Source organism: Mytilus edulis, chromosome 9 (assembly GCF_963676685.1).
Source record: "Mytilus edulis chromosome 9, xbMytEdul2.2, whole genome shotgun sequence".
In the NCBI taxonomy this organism is placed as follows: domain Eukaryota; kingdom Metazoa; phylum Mollusca; class Bivalvia; order Mytilida; family Mytilidae; genus Mytilus; species Mytilus edulis.
Window position 1 is genome coordinate 25,986,646 of NC_092352.1, and position 21,748 is coordinate 26,008,393.

A 21,748-nucleotide genomic window follows, 5' to 3' on the forward strand; every position below is an offset into this window, starting at 1 on the left:
TTTTGATACATTATCATTGATCAGTCATTTTGTCCTTTTAAAAGTAGTACATAATATTCATCTTTTACTATATTTTTTTTTCTTATTTCTTAATGATTTTTCTTATTCTACTCTTTTCTGGCTCAGAAGTGATGTTTTTATGGAGTATATAATAAAACATTTGCTATATTCCCACGGATCCGAATAGGATGATTTACACTTCTTATTTATTATTTCATCAATATAATGCTTATTTTTATAATGCACTTGAATTATACCTTTAAACTCACTGATGCCAAATGCTTAGTATATACGATAATTTGTTTAACAAGTGAAACATATTTCACAGACAAGGAAATTATTTCACCAGGTGAGGAACACATCTCACAAACCCAGAACTTATTTCATTAGGTAAGGAACGAATTTTACTAACCCGGTACTTATTTCACCAGGTAAAGTGTGGAACTTATTTTATAGAGGGAACAAATTATATAGAAACTATTTGTGAAAAAAGTTCACCCAGAACATATTTCCTGTGATATGAGTTCCACTGGAACTTTTTTCACAGGAACACATTTTGGGTCACAAAAGCGTTTGAAATAAAAAAAAAAAAAAATAACATGTCCTAGGATAAATTTGCTTAAAGATGTTGTGACCTGTATGTGCCTGTCTTAAATCAGGAGCCTCTTATTCCTTGGTTGTCGTAAATCATATTTGTTTTTCGTTCAATATTTTGTACATATATTAATATTCTCATTTGAATTGTTTGACATTTGTCATTTCGGGGCGGTTAATAGCTGACGCTGCAGGATGAGTTTGGCAGAGAGTTGTCTCATTCGCAGTGTAATAGTACAAAATAGAATCATATAATAACCTTCCAGAAAAATGAGAGAAAATGCATGATATAATCAAACGCAGATGCCTCATCTATGTCTCCACCATTGACATTCATGGCTTCATGAAACTGTTGCTTCCATGACGATGTATCTAGACGAATACCGTCAAGGTTCTGTTTTGTTTGATTTGCAATTCTTGACACAAGGCCGTCAAATTCTGAAAGTTCAAAAACATTTAAATACAATTGTCACACAAGTCAAATATTACGCTGCAAATTTACCATGAGAAAGCCAATACACATGTTTCTGTATCATTTTTAATCTAAAGACATATCATAGTACATGTTAGACTTTTCTACCCTGTACACAAGTATTCCACATTCCAAACTAAAAGACAAATTGAAAGAGTTGATATTACTTTGCTTCATAAAAAAGAATGGCCAACGTAGATACAAGTATCTTGTCTTAGGGAGGGATAAATCCTACTTTGTAAAGAATCACTCTGATTCAAACAAAAAATTCTCTGAAACTGATATTATCAAGATGCTTGATTTCTTGATTGACAACATATTTGTTACGTTCGGAGGACGTGTTTTTCAACAGACTGTCGGCATTCCAATGGGAACAAACTGTGCCCCTCTACTCGCCGACTTGTTTCTTTATTATTATGAGGCTGACTTCATGCAGGAACTTCTTAGGAAGAAAGATAAGAAGTTAGCAATATCCTTTAACTCTACTTTCCGCTATATAGATGATGTTCTTTCACTAAACAATTCAAAATTTGGTGACTATGTGGAACGCATCTATCCAATCGAACTAGAGATAAAGGATACTACAGATACAGTTAAATAAAGGCAACAGTAGTATACCGCTGTTCAAAACTCATAAATCCATGGACAAAAAACAAAATCGGGGTAACAAACCAAAACCGAGCGAAACGCATTAAATATAAGAGGAGAACAACGACACAACATCGAAACGCAACACACACAGAAACAGACCAATCATCAGACAAAACACCACGAGAATAACAAATGTAACATGAAAACCAAATACATGAATTTGGGATAGACAAGTACCGTGCCACGTCTTATCTCAATATCTCAAAAATATCTCAATATCTCAAAAAGAAGAGTCGGCTTCATATCTTGACTTACATCTAGAAATTGACAATGAGGGTCGGTTGAAAACAAAACTTTACGACAAAAGAGATGATTTCAGCTTTCCAATTGTGAACTTTCCATTTCTAAGTAGCAACATTCCAGCAGCACCTGCATACGGGGTATATATCTCCCAATTGATACGATATTCCCGTGCTTGCATTTCCTATCATGATTTTCTTGATAGAGGTTTGCTGCTCACAAGGAAGCTATTAAACCAAGAGTTCCAAATGGTGAAGTTGAAATCATCCCTTCGTAAATTTTACGGACGCCATCACGAGTTGGTTGACCGTTATGGAATAACCGTTTCACAAATGATATCGGATATGTTCCTTACGTCGTAACTACAATCCCCTTCCCTTTCATGAACATGACCTACCGAATTAGACTATTTACCGGATTTGTAATCACTTAAGCAACACGACGGGTGCCACATGTGGAGCAGGATCTGCTTACCCTTCCGGAGCACCTGAGATCACCCCTAGTTTTTGGTGGGGTTCGTGTTGTTTATTCTTTAGTTTTCTATGTTGTGTCGTGTGTACTATTGTTTTTCTGTTTGTCTTTTTTATTTTTAGCCATGGCGTTGTCAGTTTGTTTTAGATTTATGAGTTTGACTGTCCCTTTGGTATCTTTCGTCCCTCTTTTAGTCCAAATAATTATGACGTCTGGCAAGGCTATTTTATTTATTTTTTAAATATTTGCCCACCTCAAATGGAATCGTACCTTATTTCATCTTTTCTTTTGGATATTTCTGGAAATATTTTACATCAATAAGCACAAAAAATGTAGGACTTTGTAACTACGTAAACATTTCTAACCGGCAATGAAAATTTCATGTCAAAATTAGGTGTCTAAGTTCCCCCCAAAATTTGCACTCAAACTCCAGATGTAAAAAATGGCTTCAGCGTTATGACGTCGTAGGAAGGCGTCACAGAAAAATAATAAAATAGCCTTGCCAGACGTAATAATTATTTGGACTTAGTACATGTATACAAAACAAACCCTCTAATTTGCCTAAAATGAAAATCTAATGTTTAATCCACAATTTTCCACAAAAGAAATTTTAAACATAACTGAGGGTCAACTATGGGTGTATTAACACCAAGAAATTTACTCCGAGTACAGACAAAAATGTGTAGTTGAAAAAAAATCAAAGGCCTATCTTCCTCTAGATATATTAAAGTTAGGTAATTGATTTTTCTTGAAATTTGAAAAGAACCAAGCCGTCTATTATCAGTTTTACTAGAAACAAAATATGAGTTTCACTTTATCAATTCATGATTGTTTACAATAAAACAAATCAAACCGTTCACAGGACATTATCGTTCTTTCTTTGAACAGTCTCATGAAATACAGTAAAAACGAATTTTTTTTTAATAATTTATCTCAACAAAATGCAAGTAACAAAGAACGCAAGTGCTATTGAACTCATATGCAGACGATACGATTATTTTCTCTTCACCAAATGAATTCATGTGTAATGAATAGCTTAATGAATGGATTAAATACACACAAGGCATATTATCAGGTATTAGAGGCGTTACAAGAGATTTTGAAAGATTTGGTTATGACGCATTTGTCAATGTCAGTGCTATGAAAACTGTATTCGAAATCGATGCGAGGCTTCAAAATTATCTAAGTTACATGTATTTAATGAATTTACCTGCATCTGTTACTAATGTAACAATAGTCTTCCCTATTTTTCCAACTTGTGCCCCTCCATCAGGACCAAATATTTCTACCTGAAAACTGTGATCTCTTTCTGGTAACTGAAAAGAGCAAAACTTTTTAAAACATTTCTAACTTTATGTATGTAAATTAATGTATTGCAGTAAACCATTGTTTTGAGCTTACTATTTAATAGTAATGTTTACACTTGCATTGGACTCCCCTTTAAATTAATTGTTGGTCAATTGTAATGGTGTAATTATACACAAGCACAATTTTAAAACTATAAGAGTATATTGTACTAAACTAGATTTAATCTTTATCTAAAATCATACCATAGAATCCATAATGGCAAAAGACAATGTTTTACTGGTTTCTCCGTGGTTAAAAGTAAGATCACCTTGTCCCCCGATGAAATCAACGTTATGTTTGGCTGACATGTCAGTTGTCTTCCATTTGATCGATACTGACCCATCAGCTCCATTTATTCTTTTTATGATTACTTGAGCAGTTGAATTGCTTTCACGAACGATGTAACTTGGCTTTGAAAATTCAAATTTCCCAGGTTCTGAAATGCCAAAACAATATAAGAATATAGGAGTAGATTTTTGACAATGCTATATGGTTGTTGACCCTTTTTACGTTGACTTACTATATTCATTTAATGTGTTATAATTTTTACATACATATTCATACATTTTAAAAGGATATTCCAACAATATCAACCTGATATGAAATTTAACCTTTATGAGGTTTTTGATAACTAGTATTTGAGAAGGTTGTGAAACCAATAAGGTATTTCAAATTGAATATAGAATGAAATTCAAAACAGTGTGGCTGTGGCCATTGATTGACACATTAAATTCATCCATTGACTGGGACAATTTAGGTGAACGTTTGTATGTAACGACCACTGCTCACTATGTACTGTTTAAAGGCACTTAAACTATGGGGTCGCCAAAGGTTCTCAACACCTTAATAAAGTAATTCGAAAAACTAATCAGAAATAACACGATGTTTTGATTTATATCAATTATATAAATCAAAACATAAAGGTTATTCCTGATTAATTTTTTGAATTATTTTATAATTTAAGGCGTTAAGAAACCTTTGGTGACCCCACAGTTTAAATGTCTATCGTAGGTACGTCGTGAACAGTGGTCGTTACAGACAAACGTTCATGAAAATTGTCCCAGTCAATGGATGAATTTAATGTGTCAATCAATGGCCACAGCCACACTGTTTTGAATTTCATTCTAACTATGGTGGTTAGTTGGTATTGGTTGACCGATGCTATTTGTTTATCTCAAATTTCTAGTGACATGTTTTCTCATTGTTTCATAAAAAGATACCCGTTTAGTCTGTTATTTAACATTGATAGTAAGTTCGGTAAAAATGTCGGGCCAAACTTTCATCACAACGTTTTGATTTTCAATTAGGAGAAAATTAAACTGAACGAGATAGTTATTCGGAAATGAAATTTAGAGTATAAATTGATTCAGTATTTGACATTATTTACCTTATTGGTAGGACGAAAAGAAATAAGCAGGTAGCAATGAATATAACCAGTCCCATTTGTTCACGATTATAGTAGTAGGTATATTCGCATACAAAAAAGTATACAAACAGTTTGTTTTACTCTAAATAAAGAAAATATCAAACCAACTTTTTAAAACGCATGTATCCGTTTTAAAAAGTATGAACAATGCGTGTTACAGTAAACAGACAGACAGGTAAAACAACAAGGAGTAACTAATTAACATAAAGTCTTAAAGTATATAAAAAGACTAGTTTGTTGTATTTCTCATATAAATTTTCTCTCGAGACAATTTACTGTCATCTATATTAAAAGTCTTACCGTCATCGTTAATAATAGTTATTTGATTTATGGAGACCTTCCCAATGACGACATCGCTTTGCTTTTTTTCCTCTGGAAGATATAATTTAATGAAGAAAAATTCATCTGGTTCCCATATATCATCATCCACAATTTCAACATATACCTCACGTAATGATTCGTTGGGTGCAAATTCTACATATTCCTTCAATGGTTTATAATCACTACCGGCGTCAGCTGTTCCATCGATAGTTTCCACTCTGTAATTGGAAAAAATATACAAATTTATGTCAAGTTAACAATGACATATATGATAAAGGATAAACTTAACTTATACATTAGGATGGTTCATACAGTATTAATTGACTTCTTGATTGTTTCATGATAGATAAGGTCGATTCAAACAAAGATTCACTGCTATCTAGGTTTTTTTTATTTGTTTAATGTATCCATCGAACAACAATGGAGTACTTAGTGTTATTATTATATGTTCTCAAAGCGTACGACATAAAGATTTGACAATTTTTCAAATATGACCCAAAATTTCAAAATGTTGTGCCAAATACGGATAAGGTTATACATGCCTGGGATAACAAAATCCTTAGTATTTAGAATAATTCATACTTTTGCAGATAAGATTTTTTTTATAAAAATGACCATATAATTGATATTCGTGTCAACAACGAAGTGCTGGCTACTGGGCTAGTGATACGCTCAAGCTACGCTCAAGCATGTTTAAACATTATCGACTTTATTAACAGGGGTGTGCTCCTAATACAAAACTGCACCAACGATTATATTAATAAGACTGAAATCGTTACTTCTTAAGATTTACGTTCATCAACAATCATTGGTTGACCGATGGGATGTATCTGTGTCTCATTTCACTAGCGAAATGTTATCGCATCCTTAGGTCTGAAGATATATGAATACTAGTCTTATCTGTAACATTAACGATTGTGTTCTTATATATATTGCGATAGTTTGAACTTTGTTAATTGCCTTCCATGTCACCCTGATCGATTTGTGAGATATGAAAATCATTTAAAGAAAGTTACTGTTGCCTTATTTAGAATAATCATCATGCCAAAAAATTACTACCACTGGACTTTTGACAATTTGGTGTTAGGCTGTAATAACAAAACAAAGAGATAACAGATAATAAAGTATTTAGGTGATTCAGTAGAAACATATTTCGTGTTGAGTATATAACTATTTGTCTATTGGTCGTTTTTACTTTTTAATTTTTCCATGTCTTTGACAATTTGTTTTCAACTTATAAGTTTTCTCCTCTTTGAGAGTGGAAATTAAAATGAATCCTTGAGATAAATGTTTAGCTTTACACTAATTAATTAGTTAACATCAATCGCTCTTACAGTACTGTAACTGGTATATCCATTTTTCCCATACGCCTAACTCCTATTCTGACTTTGCCTTCATTTTCAAGAACAGCACACGAGGAAGCGGTAAACTCGACTACAGCAGTGGTTCCTCCATCACTGAGATCGATGAAATTGATACTTGCAGTAGACGCAATGTCGGACAACATTTGAGACTGCCTCATTTTTACATTTTCATAAAGCTGAAATGAAAAGCATATCCACAGATTCAATAAAATGATAAATTGTGTTTTAATTTAATATCAATTTAATCAACACAACACACATTAGTGATGAAATAATACCATTACTTTGACTTTCTTCAGCTGTCCATACATATTCATTCACTTGAAATAAAGCTCAAACAAAATTTTTTTCTCTGCAAAAGTAAACCTGTTGTTTTAATGAAACAATTTAAGAGACCAAGCCCCAGATAGCTGTTGCTTTAAAATCATAAGCTGGATCCGAAATGCTTATTTTTCATTATTATTCTATTATTTTCTAGTATTTTAGTTAGAAAATATTTGTCCATATTGTATGGCAATGTCTTACCACTAGCTTTTTTCTTATAATTGGGAGGAAAAACGATCGAGAATAATTGCTTCAACATTCGTAATTCTTTAACATGACTAGATTGCATAAAAGTGTAGAAGGCTCAACTTCAGCAAAAAACATCTACGTAATTTTACGTAGAAATTGGATATTTTTCGCATTAAAATTTTCGAATAAAGCAAAACAGCAAAAACATATATAAGATAAGTCTGAAATAAATTTTAAACAATATACGATACAATAATATTTTGTTTTGCATGTCCATGGTCAATTATTGGTGGAAAAAATCGAATTTGTCAATTAATTCATATAGTGGTAGTATTACGTAGTTTTTTCTATGTTCTAATTGAATAAACTTCATTTGGGTCCTGTGATATACAATATGCAAATGTCAAAACTAAATAAGTCGCATCACGTCAATATCAGTATCTCGTTGAATAGTTGAGTAATAATTTTTACAACATTATTGCAAAAACCATTTAAATCTGTTGTAAACTAGTTAAAACACCTGTATTATTTCAAAACATTAGGGTACAATGAAAATTTCCGGCATATTATGCACATTCACTCAACGATTTTGTGGTTTAGCAAAAGCATGTTATAAGAAACTAACCTCTTTGAGTGTAGAATTGATCTTGGGTATAAGTTTATGGCCTCCTGAAAAGCCTCGCCTGGCATTTACTTTATACCACATTGAACTATGGTGTTCTCCTTGAGCGATTTTAGCAGCGGCCAACTTTGCTGCTTTTTCCTCTGATATTTCCCTATTTCTACCTAATTCTTTCGCCAGGTGAATGATTTCTGCTCTCTCTTCTTCTGCACTTGCATCAGGACAGTGGTCAAAATCTGTGTGAATTTGAGAATAAATTAAGATACTTATACAAAATTTGATGATAGGGTTATGTTTGAAGGAAGGAAAACGTGGTTATTAATAGATTACATACTTGAACCAAAATCTTTATATTCAATTTAAACATGATTATCAAACAACGCAACTTTTATGAATCAAAATTACTAAATACATATGTCTTAGAATTATATTTTTGATTCGCGTAGACAGCTGTAGAATTGATGAACATTTCATATTCTGAATTGACTCTACCTGTTGAATACAAAAACAATTACCATTTGAGAGACGATATATATGAAAGAAAGTTTTTGAAGTTATTTGTTATGACATCAGAATAGTTATCGAATATGTTTCCCCTGATTTCTGCATTTACCTTTAATAATACGGGATGAATACAAATGAATAATTTCTTTTTTTAAGGATTTTTTTTTATTTTATCCCTCGGTTTTTTACTCACTTATTTGTCAAATTTAATTGGTGTAAGTATGAACAGCTCAATTTGTCTCTTGGTTGAGATTAATGCTGCAAATGTTTTAAATTAAGATAAAAAAACGCAGTTTGCCATTTACTTTTTGTATCGATGATGCAACAGAAAAAAACAATAACTAGTTCATTGGGACTCAAATTTGTATGTTTGACAGTACCAAGCGTTGTGGAATTAGATAAAATGATGTAAAATTTCATTATCAGATTTGTTTCTGTCGAAAATCTCTATACGACCAAAAAATTATATGCGGATATATATAAAAAATGTTGTTATGAACATTAAAGTTAATATTACGAACCAAACACATATCTATATTACCATTAATGAACTAATTATCAAAAGAGCTTTTTTTGATCGATGGTTAAGAATTGCCTTAACAGGATATATTCTCGGTTATAATTAATTTATATGTTATTTAATGAAATACATACAGATACAAGAGAAAGCAAATTTGATGTACTTTCCATGTTGAACTTGTCCTCGCTGGTACATAGTTAATAAAGATTTTTGAAATATTAAAGCGATTTATTATAAATTTGCAATTTCAAAGCATGAGACGATTTTTTTCCCGATATTAACTTTTTGATTTTAACCTTACAAGCCAATTAAAACATATGTCAATAATGTTCCATGTATATTTGGTAAGTCAATAATTACAGAGATTGTAAGCCCGACTATTGAATCTTATTCTCTGAAGATGGTTTAAAGTAGAAAAATTTGTACCGTTAATGTTATATACTATAGAAGCTAGTTGAAAACAAAAACAAACTAATCATTTTAATAAAACTTTTATGCTATTCATATGGCAACTTTTTGTTGTATATTTGTTGAATATTTCCAGTCTTTTAAGTCTGAATTACAGAGGCAAAGATGTGTGATAAAAGCCGATATTTTTCTCGAAACCTCATACAAAAAGTTGCAGTTCTAGTGGTAAATATTTATTTTTAAATATTTAGTTATTTACAAGACAAATTTATTTGGCTTAAGTCACACGCAGCTTTTCTACCATTTAGATTTTTTCAATTCTATTGGGTTTGATTTTATTCATTGAGAAACAATGAACTGTCAGGGAAATCTAATCGCCCTTTAGGGATGAACAGTCTATGTCTTAAAAACCATTCGGGAATATGACAGTTTGCATGCCTAGAGGTAATTTTGGCATCAGACCATCCTGAGATGACGCAAATATGAACATTTACAACTCGGTGATTGTTTCAACTCCATTTATATTCTTAAAAAACACATATGTGAGCTCGCATTTAGTTAAAAGTAATGTCTTTATCAGTACAGGAGAAGCAATGAACTAGTTGTGAAGTGACAAAACTATAACTTGACGTAAGAATAACTTCAAAGCCTGTTCATTGTTCTCTAAAACTAGTTAAAACATTTTATTTACTGAGAGAAATTTAGTGTTTGAAACATACAATATATCACCAAACGTATCTATGTAATGTTCACTTAACTGGTCGTCACTGGTGAACAATCCGGATATAATTGGTTTAAAGATCTCTATACACCATATTTGCCATAACATAAATAACACTTAGTTGCAGGACTATATATCGACAAAACAGTTCTACTCTATATAATTTACCAGAAATCACAGATTAATGACAATTTGGTAATCTATTCATATACAGAAATCATAATAGTATACCATTGAGGCATGCAGAGAGTTTGTGCAGAATCTAAATTCAAACATATAAATATATATTATCCTGGAAATATTGTTGGATATTTTCCTGAGATTAAGATTTTTTTTGATTTTATATTGAAAATAGTTAAAGTAAGATAACAATAGTTTTAGTTTTCTTCTACTTTTTAGATTCTGCATTGCCAGAAATATTGTTAACATAACGAAGAGTGAAAGATAAAAAATCTACGTCTAACTAACTTGAGTCTAGGAGGTATAAACAATCAACATGAAAATTAATACATATAGGTAGGACTAATTTCCAATAAATATTTCACACTGGGATCATTATATCAAAAACTTATTTTTGACTGAAATTTACAAATAAAGCTCCATATGTGCGCTTTCCGTCTGAATCAACATAATGTAGTATATCTGAACATAAAACGATATTATAAATATTGAGGTTTCATTTTGGTCAAAACTTTGATTTTGAGAGATAAATGGATTTTTTGAGCATTTGTCTCCAAAAAAATGAACATAAATGACTTTCCAAAAGAAAAACGAAACTATCCAAAGTAATGTAATGATTGTCCCATGTTTACATCATTTAATATTGCTGACACTATAAGTCTTGTCTGACATCATGGATATAATCTATAATCATCTTTTTTTTAAAATTTATGATAATGATGATGTGATCTTGTGAGTAAAAAAAATATCATTGGGAATTAGCCTTACCTTTTACTAAATACAATCTGCTGCAAATAATAACTATGGTTAACGCATACACTATTAACCGATCTGAAAGGAAGCTTTATTGTTAACGGCACTGAATGAATTAACATGCACATGTTCAAAGGATCATTCCATTTTAAACTATGGGGGATAACCATGCATTGTTTAGACTCAATACCTATCCTGATTCGCACTTTCACATCCTTTATAGTTGTATCTGACTTTTCACCTATATAAAAATAACTTTCAAAATGAACGATAATAAACAATTTAAAAATGAATGGGCAGCTGAAAACAATGGACTGTTTTAAGAAATACATATACGTTCGGAATAGAAACGTGCATATGTGCGAAAACATTCTAGTGCTGAAAATGTGAAGATACAAAGTATATGTAGATGTAGGTCAGACATTTCACCAGTTCTGTTCAACTAGTCTGATATTCCATTAAATATTGACGTGTTTGAACAGTTGCTACAAATTCTACTGTGGTGTCAGCTTGTGCTTTATCTTTACCACCTTTTTGCTTTATTCTTTATTTATTTACTACACCCGTGATTCACATATGCATAATTTAAAAAGTATGCAGACTAATATGACAAATGTTCTATTTTGAGTAAATTACAATACAGTACGATATTAAAGTCATATGAAACCTCAAATTAAAGAAAAATGATGCATTTTTTTTTATAACTAAATGGATAGTTTTCGATATAAAACTTATGTACATATACGTTTTTCTGAAGAAAATTCTTTAATTTGTTCACATTTAGAAGAAGGTTACTTTTTTTAATTGCTTGCTTCCAGGGAGCAATTCGCCGACATATTTTCCGCATGGAAAGTGACCTTAGCGTGACCCTTCTCGTAAAAATCCGGGGATCGCAATACGCATGTATCTGTCTTCAAAATAAACAATTATCTGATTGTACATGTTAAACACGTGCTCAATATCCATGCTTTTTTGCTGACTAGAAGGTGACAATCGGTAAACTACGGCTTCAAATAGCGACAATTAATTAGCTGCCATTTTTTCAACTTATTGCAGACAGATAGAAAAAAAATTGACGATTATACGATATATTTGCGTAAAAGATGAGAAAATCGTGGACAGAAGACTAAGTTTATGATATATACATTCAATGGTTCAAGAATTGGATAAACATAACTTTTCACCAGTCAATCGTTTCATATGACTTTAAGAATTATCAACTGTTGAGGGAAATCAAAGAATTATACATAACACGTGTGAATATAAGTGACAAAAATTATTGTTTCTATCAAAATGAGTTGCATAAATAATTTCTGTAACCGTCATTGCTGTATTGTGATGGGGAATGTATTGTAATCTTTGAATTCGAATTTTTTCCAGTAGATATTTTTAAATTTTCATATGATATCTCTGTGTCATATATTAGGATTAACATGTTTAGATTTTGACTAACATACTTTTTATGGTTTTAAATTCCATTCATTCCCATAGACAATTTGTTTCATAGTATACTCTGCCAATTCGTATGGCGATAATTTATCTCAATTGATTTGTTTCGAACGTATTCACAGTGTACAAACTTCATTAAAAGAGGGTTTAACTCGCACAACAATGAACACAACGGTATAATACGGTATGATAAATGATATTGCTCCAATTTGACAACCCCAAAATATGACCTTATAAAAAACCTTAAATCATCAATTTATCGGTATGCTGACAAAGGTCCTTTCAATTTCCATTTCAAGTTAGTGGTATTTCTAACCTATGAGATTCATTAACAACAAGAAAGGTCGCATTTCTTAAGAACTTCAGATTTAAGCGATTAACACTTATAAGCACAAATAAATTTACGTTGCAGATAAAGGAAAATGTGTAGGATTTCATGTTGTACATTTTAAATCAGTTATAGTAAACGAGTGCATAGGTCCTTGTAAGATATTGATTGAGTAAATATTACTTGACATAAGAATGATATAACATCTGAATTATATAATGCTTTGTAGTAACAGATATGATTTTAAAGTAGGTTTATAAATTGGCCTTATAACAAACGACTAGACCTTCGCACTGCAGAATAAGATGAAATGAAAAATACACCAAATATCTTTTATTTATCCCGAAGAGTTCAAAATATATATATAAAAAATTACAATCATTGGTTTTTAATCTATTTTACCACTGTATAATCAAAGTGGTAATGAAATGTTTGCAATGCCAAGAAATGAGCCAGTCACCAGATGATTGCGGTCCAAACATTATTAAGTATTACAGATATTCGCAACAACTCCTACCACTAAAGTGTAGTATTCTAAACATCTACCTGTGTGCAAACAATTAGTAAATATTTTAGTCAGAAATATAGAGAAAAATTCATAAAAAAAAACTTGTGCAAGTTCCATGTCTATATTGTTAATTGAAATAGGAAGTATTATAAAAAGAGATTAATATATGATGTCAATTATTTACCTTCTACCGCTTTAGGTCCTGAAATGAATGTAGAGGGGTATCATGTCATACTGCTGAACGATCAACATAATTCGAGAGTACTTTGGGTAAACTGCTGACGTAAGACATAAAGGCAACAGTAGTATACCACTTTTCAATAGTCATAAGGAATGCACACTTGTTTTCACAACACTGTCATTTTTGATGTGTTTGATTTTTTGGTTTTGCCATTTCATTAGGGACTTTCCGTTTTGAATTTTTCTCAGTATTTTTGTGATAATACCTTTTTTTACACTCCTTGATTAATCACACGTATTAACCTTGAACAGATTCCCTTTACTCTTGCTAATATACTATTAACTTTCAACACTTAATGAATAATACATCCAACAGTGTACGAAGTATACCATATGAAATTTAAACAGAAAATTAAAAGTTTTGGTACTCTTCTAATCAAACTAAAGTTCGTCGAGTTAAAGTTTGAGAAAAAGGTTCAGTTTACAATTCAAGTTTCGATTGAATCGCGTTTACGTTTAAGCTTTTAGACGAGGTCTGTATAGTTTTATTTCATAAGAATTTTTTTTTTTTTTTTTTTTTATCTTTTATCTAAAAAATGTCAGTTTACCAACAAATGTTTCAAACTGAAAAGACAATGATTTAACTGAAAATGTATCATTAAAAATACAACAGTGCTGTTTATTTTTGTGCATTATATTGCAACAATCTTAAAACCAATATTCCATTCCACCACACATTTCTTGTCATTACAGTTAATGACAAATCATAAACATAAGACCGTGATGACATTAACCAAGTTCGTTGAATTGAATTTACTACTCATATATAATAGTTTTATTTGAATACCACAACGCATATCTAGATGTATAAAAATAAAGTGTCTTACCAATCTCCGATCTCTCAATTTCTAAAGAATGGTCGACATGTTTATGTAGATATTATTTCAAGTATAGTAAAAAAAGTGTAATCAAACTCATCCTTTTTTTCTCAGTTTAAATAAAATAGGATCCAGCCGCAAATTATTTTCTATAAATCATATTTTGGGGATTCATCATAAGTGTTCCCATTGTGCTACTTTCAAATTTATAAATTAATGATAAACAAGATAATTATATTTATCAATTTCTCATATATCTGTCATTTTATTTAGAAAAAGCCTAATCGAAAGCTTCAACATTTTGATATAAGAACTGATCTATCTATCTCGTTCATATCTATTCCTTGAGGGGCATAGACTATGTATTCTACGTAGTTCAATGATATTTCGGCGTATGACTCTTTTTTGTATTTCATCAAAAAGATATAGGATAATACAAAACAAAGTTAACTCACAACAGATCTTTACTTCCTGATTCACTGTAACACCTTCTTTGTCAAAATAAGAACAAATTCTGATCTCCAAATATCGGTAAATAACGTAAAACATATGTAATGAAAACGTCACTAACGTCGGACCAATAAATTAAGTGACTCCTAGATAACCTTTCCTAAGTATGATGTGTCTTCATTATAACTGCGTTCGAACACAAAAAACTCATGTACTTAAAGTAGAAATTTAGATACAGAGCAAGAAATGGAACGATTCTTTTTTTTTTAATTTAGTTAGGACCATATTTCTTATATTCCAAAGGTGACTTTTCGGTCAACTGTTTTGTTAAACTGAGCAAGGCAGAAGTTATCTCATTAAATAAACTCATCATAGATACCAGGACTAAATTTTGTATATACGCCAGACGCGCGTTTCGTCTACAAAAGACTCATCTAAAACATCATTTTGTTTTATAATGAAAAATGTGAAATAACAAAAATACAGAACTTCAAGGAAAATTCAAAACAGATATCCCTTTATAAATTTCAAAATCAAAAAGTAATGGTTTTCTTTTATAAATTGTGGCTTTGATTGAGAGTTGTTTCATTGAAACATAAAACAAATCAAACGAATGGAAAAACAACTGTGTCCTATTCCTGGCTCAGTATAGGCGTTTTCTTATGTCATTTGAATAAATGAACAAGTCGACAAGAAGAGGGACATAATTGGTTCCCATGGTAATGCCGATAGTTTGTTGAATAACACGCCCGACTTTGTTTGAATTGTTAAACTAGATCATATGTTTTCATGTATATAACTTACATTGAAATTTGACCTGATATGCCTACTTTAAGTTCCTATATTTTGTTTTTGTTTTTTTTAATTTAAGGTTGTTTTTTTATTTAATTTATAGTTTTTTAGTGGGCAAACTATTTACTGACAGAAAAAAGTTTTAATTTATTTTAAAATGCGCATTTCGACAAACAACTTCTTTTCGATTCTGCTCGAGAGAAAACATGGTATTTTGGATTAAAACATTAAACAAATTTTGAAAAGTTATAACAACCAATGAAACAAAACAGTAGAGTAAAAACTAACTAAGTAATCAACATATACAAGGGAACCAATAACTAAAGTATTTGGCAAAACTTTAAGGAATTTTTATCCTCAATGCTCTTCAACTTCGTACTTTATTTTGCATTTTTGACTTTTTGGGATTCGAGCCTCACTGATGAGTCTTGCAGACGAAACGCGCGTCTGGCGTAAATACGTAATTTAATTCTGTTATCTATGATGAGTTTATTCGTCAGTTCCTTAAATAAAAGAGGGCCATTCATAGCTCATACGTCGAACAAAAGCTTAGAACGTCATTGCAAAAATGACGAAAAGACGAATAGGTCTAGGAAAACAACCCATTGAAAACTAAAGAATTAACAACGCGAAACTCCAACAAAAACGGAAGTGATCTAAAGTGATCCCAAGGTGTTGCAGTTCAATTTCTTTTAAATCAATATTTTGTGATGCCTTTAGTCATTGTTTTATGGTGTGTTCATGCATTTGCTTTCTTACATTATGCAATTGTTTCGATGATAATGTTATTTGTTGTATAATGTGTCCTTGTTGCCCTATCCTTTTTATCTTTTTACTTAAAAAGAAACATTACCATTACGCTATCTCGTTACATTATGTTGTGCAACGTCATTGATCGAGTATTTAAGACTTTCGTGCTCATGAATATTTTATGACCCTCAAGAGTCTTGAGGATTGTGATCATAATGCAATTTCCGTTATCCTTAATGTGACGACACGTTTCATTTACACTTCTAAGAAATCAGTGCAAAAGAGCTCGTCTATCTTGCTACGTGTCACCTTTTAATATCGTAGACAATTGACAAAAACAAATAAACATTGCAGGTTGTCACGTTTAAATAGATTTACAAATAAAACCTCACATGAAACCATCAAAATCAAAGCCCAGTTATCAGAATCGATCTTGTATAATACCGATAGTATGTCATTGGGGTTTCTATTCAGATAAATATTGCCGAACACTTGTTTCCTCAATAAAGAACATTTCTTAACATCTATTTATTGTTATAAAATGTGTTTTCTCTCATAGAAATTTATTTGACGAAGTTTTAGTCATGTTAGATTCGATTCCATTATTTTGTAATCAACTATATTTATGTTACCCATAATGAACCTCTTATAATTGGTTCGGTAACAATATAAATCCCAGAAAAAATTTAATGTTGCAGATCATATTGATTTTGTTGAGTCTAGTATCCTATGCCAACTAAACATAAAAAGGCTGTTAAGACGCCTTTACAGTGCCAATTGTAGTACTGAAATAAAATGATGGATTATTTGCATATAATATCAGATTTTACATCCGAAACTGCTTTTGAGCTAGAAATGTCAAATTGTAAAATATGCTTTAGTGTGTTGAGAAAGTTAATTAAAAGGTGGCCCTAACAAGACAATGTACTTTCATTATTTCTAATTTGAAAATGTGCCCTTTTGAAGTGGAAATTCATAAAATAAATATCTTTGTTATCATGTTTTATCATGAATAAAATGGTTTTATATGTCTAATAAAGGTTTCACATATGTAAAGAAGTTTGTTTATTTTTTTTATATTACCTTTTGACGAATTTCAACGAATTAATTTTTAGGTTATCACTCTGGAGAAATATTCTATTAAACCTTCAAAAGGTAGAGATATAAATGATTTTCAATTATTATCAATCAAACTGTACAGTATAAACAGGATTATAATAAAATCAACGGTACCAATTTTGTTGCACCAGATGCGCATTTCGACAATACATGTCTCTTCAGTGATGCTCGGGGCCAAAATATTTGAAATCCAAAGCTTATATAAAAGGTGAAGAGCTATAATCCAAAAGGTCCAAAAAGTATAGCCAAATTCGTGAAAGGAATCAGAGCTTTGCACGAGGGAGATACATTCCTTAATTTATAATAATTTTTAATATTTTGTAACAGCAAATTTTAATAACACAAAAAATCCGTATTTTCATGCCAGTACCTAAGTACTGGCTTCTGGGCTGGTGATACCCTCGGGGACTAATAGTCCACCAGCAGAGGCATCGACCCAGTGGTAGTAATAAAATCAACGGTACCAATTTTGTTGCACCAGATGCGCATTTCGACAATACATGTCTCTTCAGTGATGCTCGGGGCCAAAATATTTGAAATCCAAAGCTTATATAAAAGGTGAAGAGCTATAATCCAAAAGGTCCAAAAAGTATAGCCAAATTCGTGAAAGGAATCAGAGCTTTGCACGAGGGAGATACATTCCTTAATTTATAATAATTTTTAATATTTTGTAACAGCAAATTTTAATAACACAAAAAATCCGTATTTTTATGCCAGTACCTAAGTACTGGCTACTGGGCTGGTGATACCCTCGGGGACTAATAGTCCACCAGCAGAGGCATCGACCCAGTGGTAGTAATAAAATTAATTTAGTACGCCAGACGCGCGTTTCGTCTACATAAGACTCGTCAGTGACGCTCATATCAAAATATTTATAAAGCCAAACAAGTACAAAGTTGAAGAGCACTGAAGATCCAAAATTCCAAACAATTGTGCCAAATACGGCTAAGATAATCTATTCCTGGGATAAGAAAATCCTTAGTTTTTTGATAAATTTATCTTACCTCCTATTAATTTCTAGGAATATTATTAGTGTTCAGAAAATATCTTAGAGGTTTCAACAGACAAAGAAATTACTGATGAACGATTGAAATGAATTCATAAAACACATTTGACTAAGGATTTTCTTATCCCAGGAATAGATTACCCTAGCCGTATTTGGCACAACTTTTTGGAATTTTGGGTCCTCAATGCTCTTCAACTTTGTTCTTATTTGGCTTTATAACTATTTTGATCTGAGCGTCACTGATGAGTCTTGTGTAGACGAAACGCGCGTCTGGCGTATTAAATTATAATCCTGGTACCTTTGATAACTATTAAAGGACATTTAAAGGTAACAAGTTGTTATTGTAGGTATTGTTTAGACCAATTGGAGTAGGTTCTTAATAGTAATGTTTTGCAAACTTGATCACTTTAAACGGCCACTAGTCTAAATACCACATGTTAAGATAGTCGGTAAGATAAATCCGTTAAATAGTGTTCTAGTGACGTGATACGATATATGTTGGGTCAATAAATTCCATATTGGGATTCGAGCTTCTGACCCCATGTATATCGTAATAGGTCACTAGAACACTTATGTAAGTAAAAGTTTCACTTGTTTATAACTTTGTAACACAATACAATATATTGTCTTGCAGATGATATTAATAGTTTATTGACTATTCTAATAAAACTAATGGTTTTCTCTCTTGAGGAAAACTTTGATAAAATACACAACGTTTAAATTGATACAATATGAATACTTAATGCACCTTAATTTCAATTTCATATACAAAAGAAACAAGTTCATCGAACACTTAAAATCAGATTGAGTAGTTGTTGCATTGGAACTTGTGATACTATTTACAAATGAAATAATAGTGCACACTAGGTGTTGATTGTGCAAAAACGATCATTTACTGAAAAATAGTTACATGTTATGTATGTGGACTGTTTTTATACAGCAATTAGGGGGGAGGCTATTTTTTCTCTAACCTAGGATTATTTAAAAGTTACATACCAATTCCAATTTCGACTTCAGACGATGTCTTATTGTTCTTCGCACAACAGCATCCTTTATCAACAGCATACGACACTATTATTAACGCGGGAAAAAGCAAGAACGTTACAATGGATTCCCACAGGTCTACAACATTAGGTGTTATTACCATAAGCACTAGGGCTAACCATACGTATGCAAAGAGATTAAAAACAGTCGTTACTACATAAACCGGTATTACATTGATTCTACGAATTTCGTCTTTTGGTATACTAACTATACAAATTGCAGATATAACTAGTAAATTAAACGCAGCTGATCCAACAATAGTGCCAGGTCCAAGCTTGCCAGGCTTAAAGGAATTTCCACATATTTCTATTACATTCAGTAATATTTCTGGTGCACTTGTTCCAAAAGCAAGTAAACTAAGATTAGCTACAGTGTCATTCCAAACCTTCACTTCTACATCCCTTATGCCTTCTTTCACGTCAGAATCAGCAATTTTTACAACTTTAGTTTTGCTCGTTATTTTCTCTATAGCACACATGAAAGTGTCTGCTACAATAGCTATTCCTAGAAAACACCAAATCATTGTAATGAGATATAACGTGGCTCTTAATCCAACGTGCCATGTTGATTCGTTGAAAATGGGCAGTACAAGTCCCGGACAATCACTCATTTTGTCATCGTTTCAATCTAAAAAATAAAAATAAAATAAGTAAATAGTATCGAAAAGCTATTTGACAGTTTGTATTTACACAGTTCTGTCATCTAATTAACGGCATTTCTATTCTAACTTGACTCGAAAAGTAATCTAATTGCACCAACATTAAAAATAAAAGATGTGATATGATTGCCAACGTAAGAGTTCAAACGACGTAAATATAAAAAAATGAATAAGCACCGTACAATCTTCGACGATTAGAAAATTAAACATTGCCATAAAACGCGGAGGTTCTGGTAGCCAAATAAACAGGTTCAAAACACCATTGTTCTTAAATGTCCTGTGATAAGTAAGAAATATTGCAGTTGTTAACTGACAGTTTGTTTTTGTTGCACTTCAGTGCTCTGTTGTTTCGTTTTATTCTTCTTATAGTTGATGTGTTTCCATCAATTTTATTTTGTAACCCGTTTTTTTTTTCTCTCAATCGACTTACGACTTCTGAACAGCGGTACACTACTGTTGTCTGTATTTCCCGTATAGCCGTCTATAACAGACTCAAACAAATCAAACGAAAAATATAACGATGTGAGTCATGCTTTAGTCTTTAACAGTGCTGTAATCAAGCATGCTTGGATTGTACATCAAGTCATTGACTCCAAATCCATCGTTTTGAAATCAAATTTTGTACTAGCGGTTTCAGTCAGCTGATCATATTTGGATGTCTTTGATTTTCCATTCAATAGTTCGCTTTTCTGTATAATATTCTTTTTAAGACTAGAAAACCGAAAAACTTCATATGATTTACCATGATAACAAGATGTTTTTCTATGATTTGATAGAACACAATTCAACATTCCAGGCAGTTGGTACGCCGTTATATCGAAAGATAACGTTAGTTGTTAACATTTTCGTCTTTTGATCTCTTGTCGATAGTTTTGCTTTCGGCAATCATACCATGCTCCCTTGTCTTAATAAAGATCAAATATATAAACTCATAATACTTATAATGGACTAAAACATATAAGTACTTTGCATTACAAATGATTTAATATAGTGACGTCTTTATATTTCAAGCGAATAAAATTTTAAACCAATAGTTCATCATGCATTATTGCTTTTCAGTGTACATAGTCAATCAATCTTATTCGTAATATCATATATTATTTACCGCACTAGTTATTTTGACTTAATACTTTTAAATAATACAAATGAAACTCCTCAATATCTGATATGTTATTCATTTGTTTTCTTAATTGTCTTACATAACAAAGAATGGTCGATAATGAACATATATAGAAATAGAATAATTTACATGCAATTTTAACTAGGCAGAACATGAAATGAGATGAGAAATTAGGTTCAACATGGAAAATCAAAAGTCATAGTAATGCATATTTAAATAATGATCCAAAAAGGAGGTCCGCTAATGGCTCTTTTTGGCCTGGAAGATTTATGTATATTAAAAAAATGTAAAAAGTATATGATTAGAATGTGGGAAGTTTAAACTGTAAGCTCTGAGATAAGGTAAGTATTCGTTGACAT

General features: G+C 31.4%; 1 protein-coding gene across 7 annotated transcripts in view; it reads right to left on the minus strand.

Moving 5' to 3' along the window:
• The window catches only part of LOC139487912 (sodium/calcium exchanger 3-like), a 34,647-nt gene that overhangs the window by 3,164 nt on the left and 9,735 nt on the right, over positions 1-21,748 (minus strand). For 2 of the 7 annotated variants that reach the window (XM_071273141.1, XM_071273139.1), the window contains 8 exons: positions 19,564-20,238; positions 13,577-13,594; positions 8,025-8,257; positions 6,857-7,062; positions 5,502-5,740; positions 3,979-4,211; positions 3,639-3,744; positions 854-1,032 (listed from right to left, as the gene is read on the minus strand). In XM_071273141.1, coding sequence (XP_071129242.1) covers positions 854-1,032; positions 3,639-3,744; positions 3,979-4,211; positions 5,502-5,740; positions 6,857-7,062; positions 8,025-8,257; positions 13,577-13,594; positions 19,564-20,221 — 1,872 coding nt within the window. In that variant the 5' untranslated portion in view covers positions 20,222-20,238. Of the gene's footprint in view, positions 1-853; positions 1,033-3,638; positions 3,745-3,978; positions 4,212-5,501; positions 5,741-6,856; positions 7,063-8,024; positions 8,258-11,297; positions 11,349-13,576; positions 13,595-19,563; positions 20,239-21,011; positions 21,261-21,748 lie in introns of those variants that run through there. The other 5 variants (XM_071273137.1, XM_071273136.1, XM_071273140.1 and 2 more) reach the window with 5 other exon arrangements.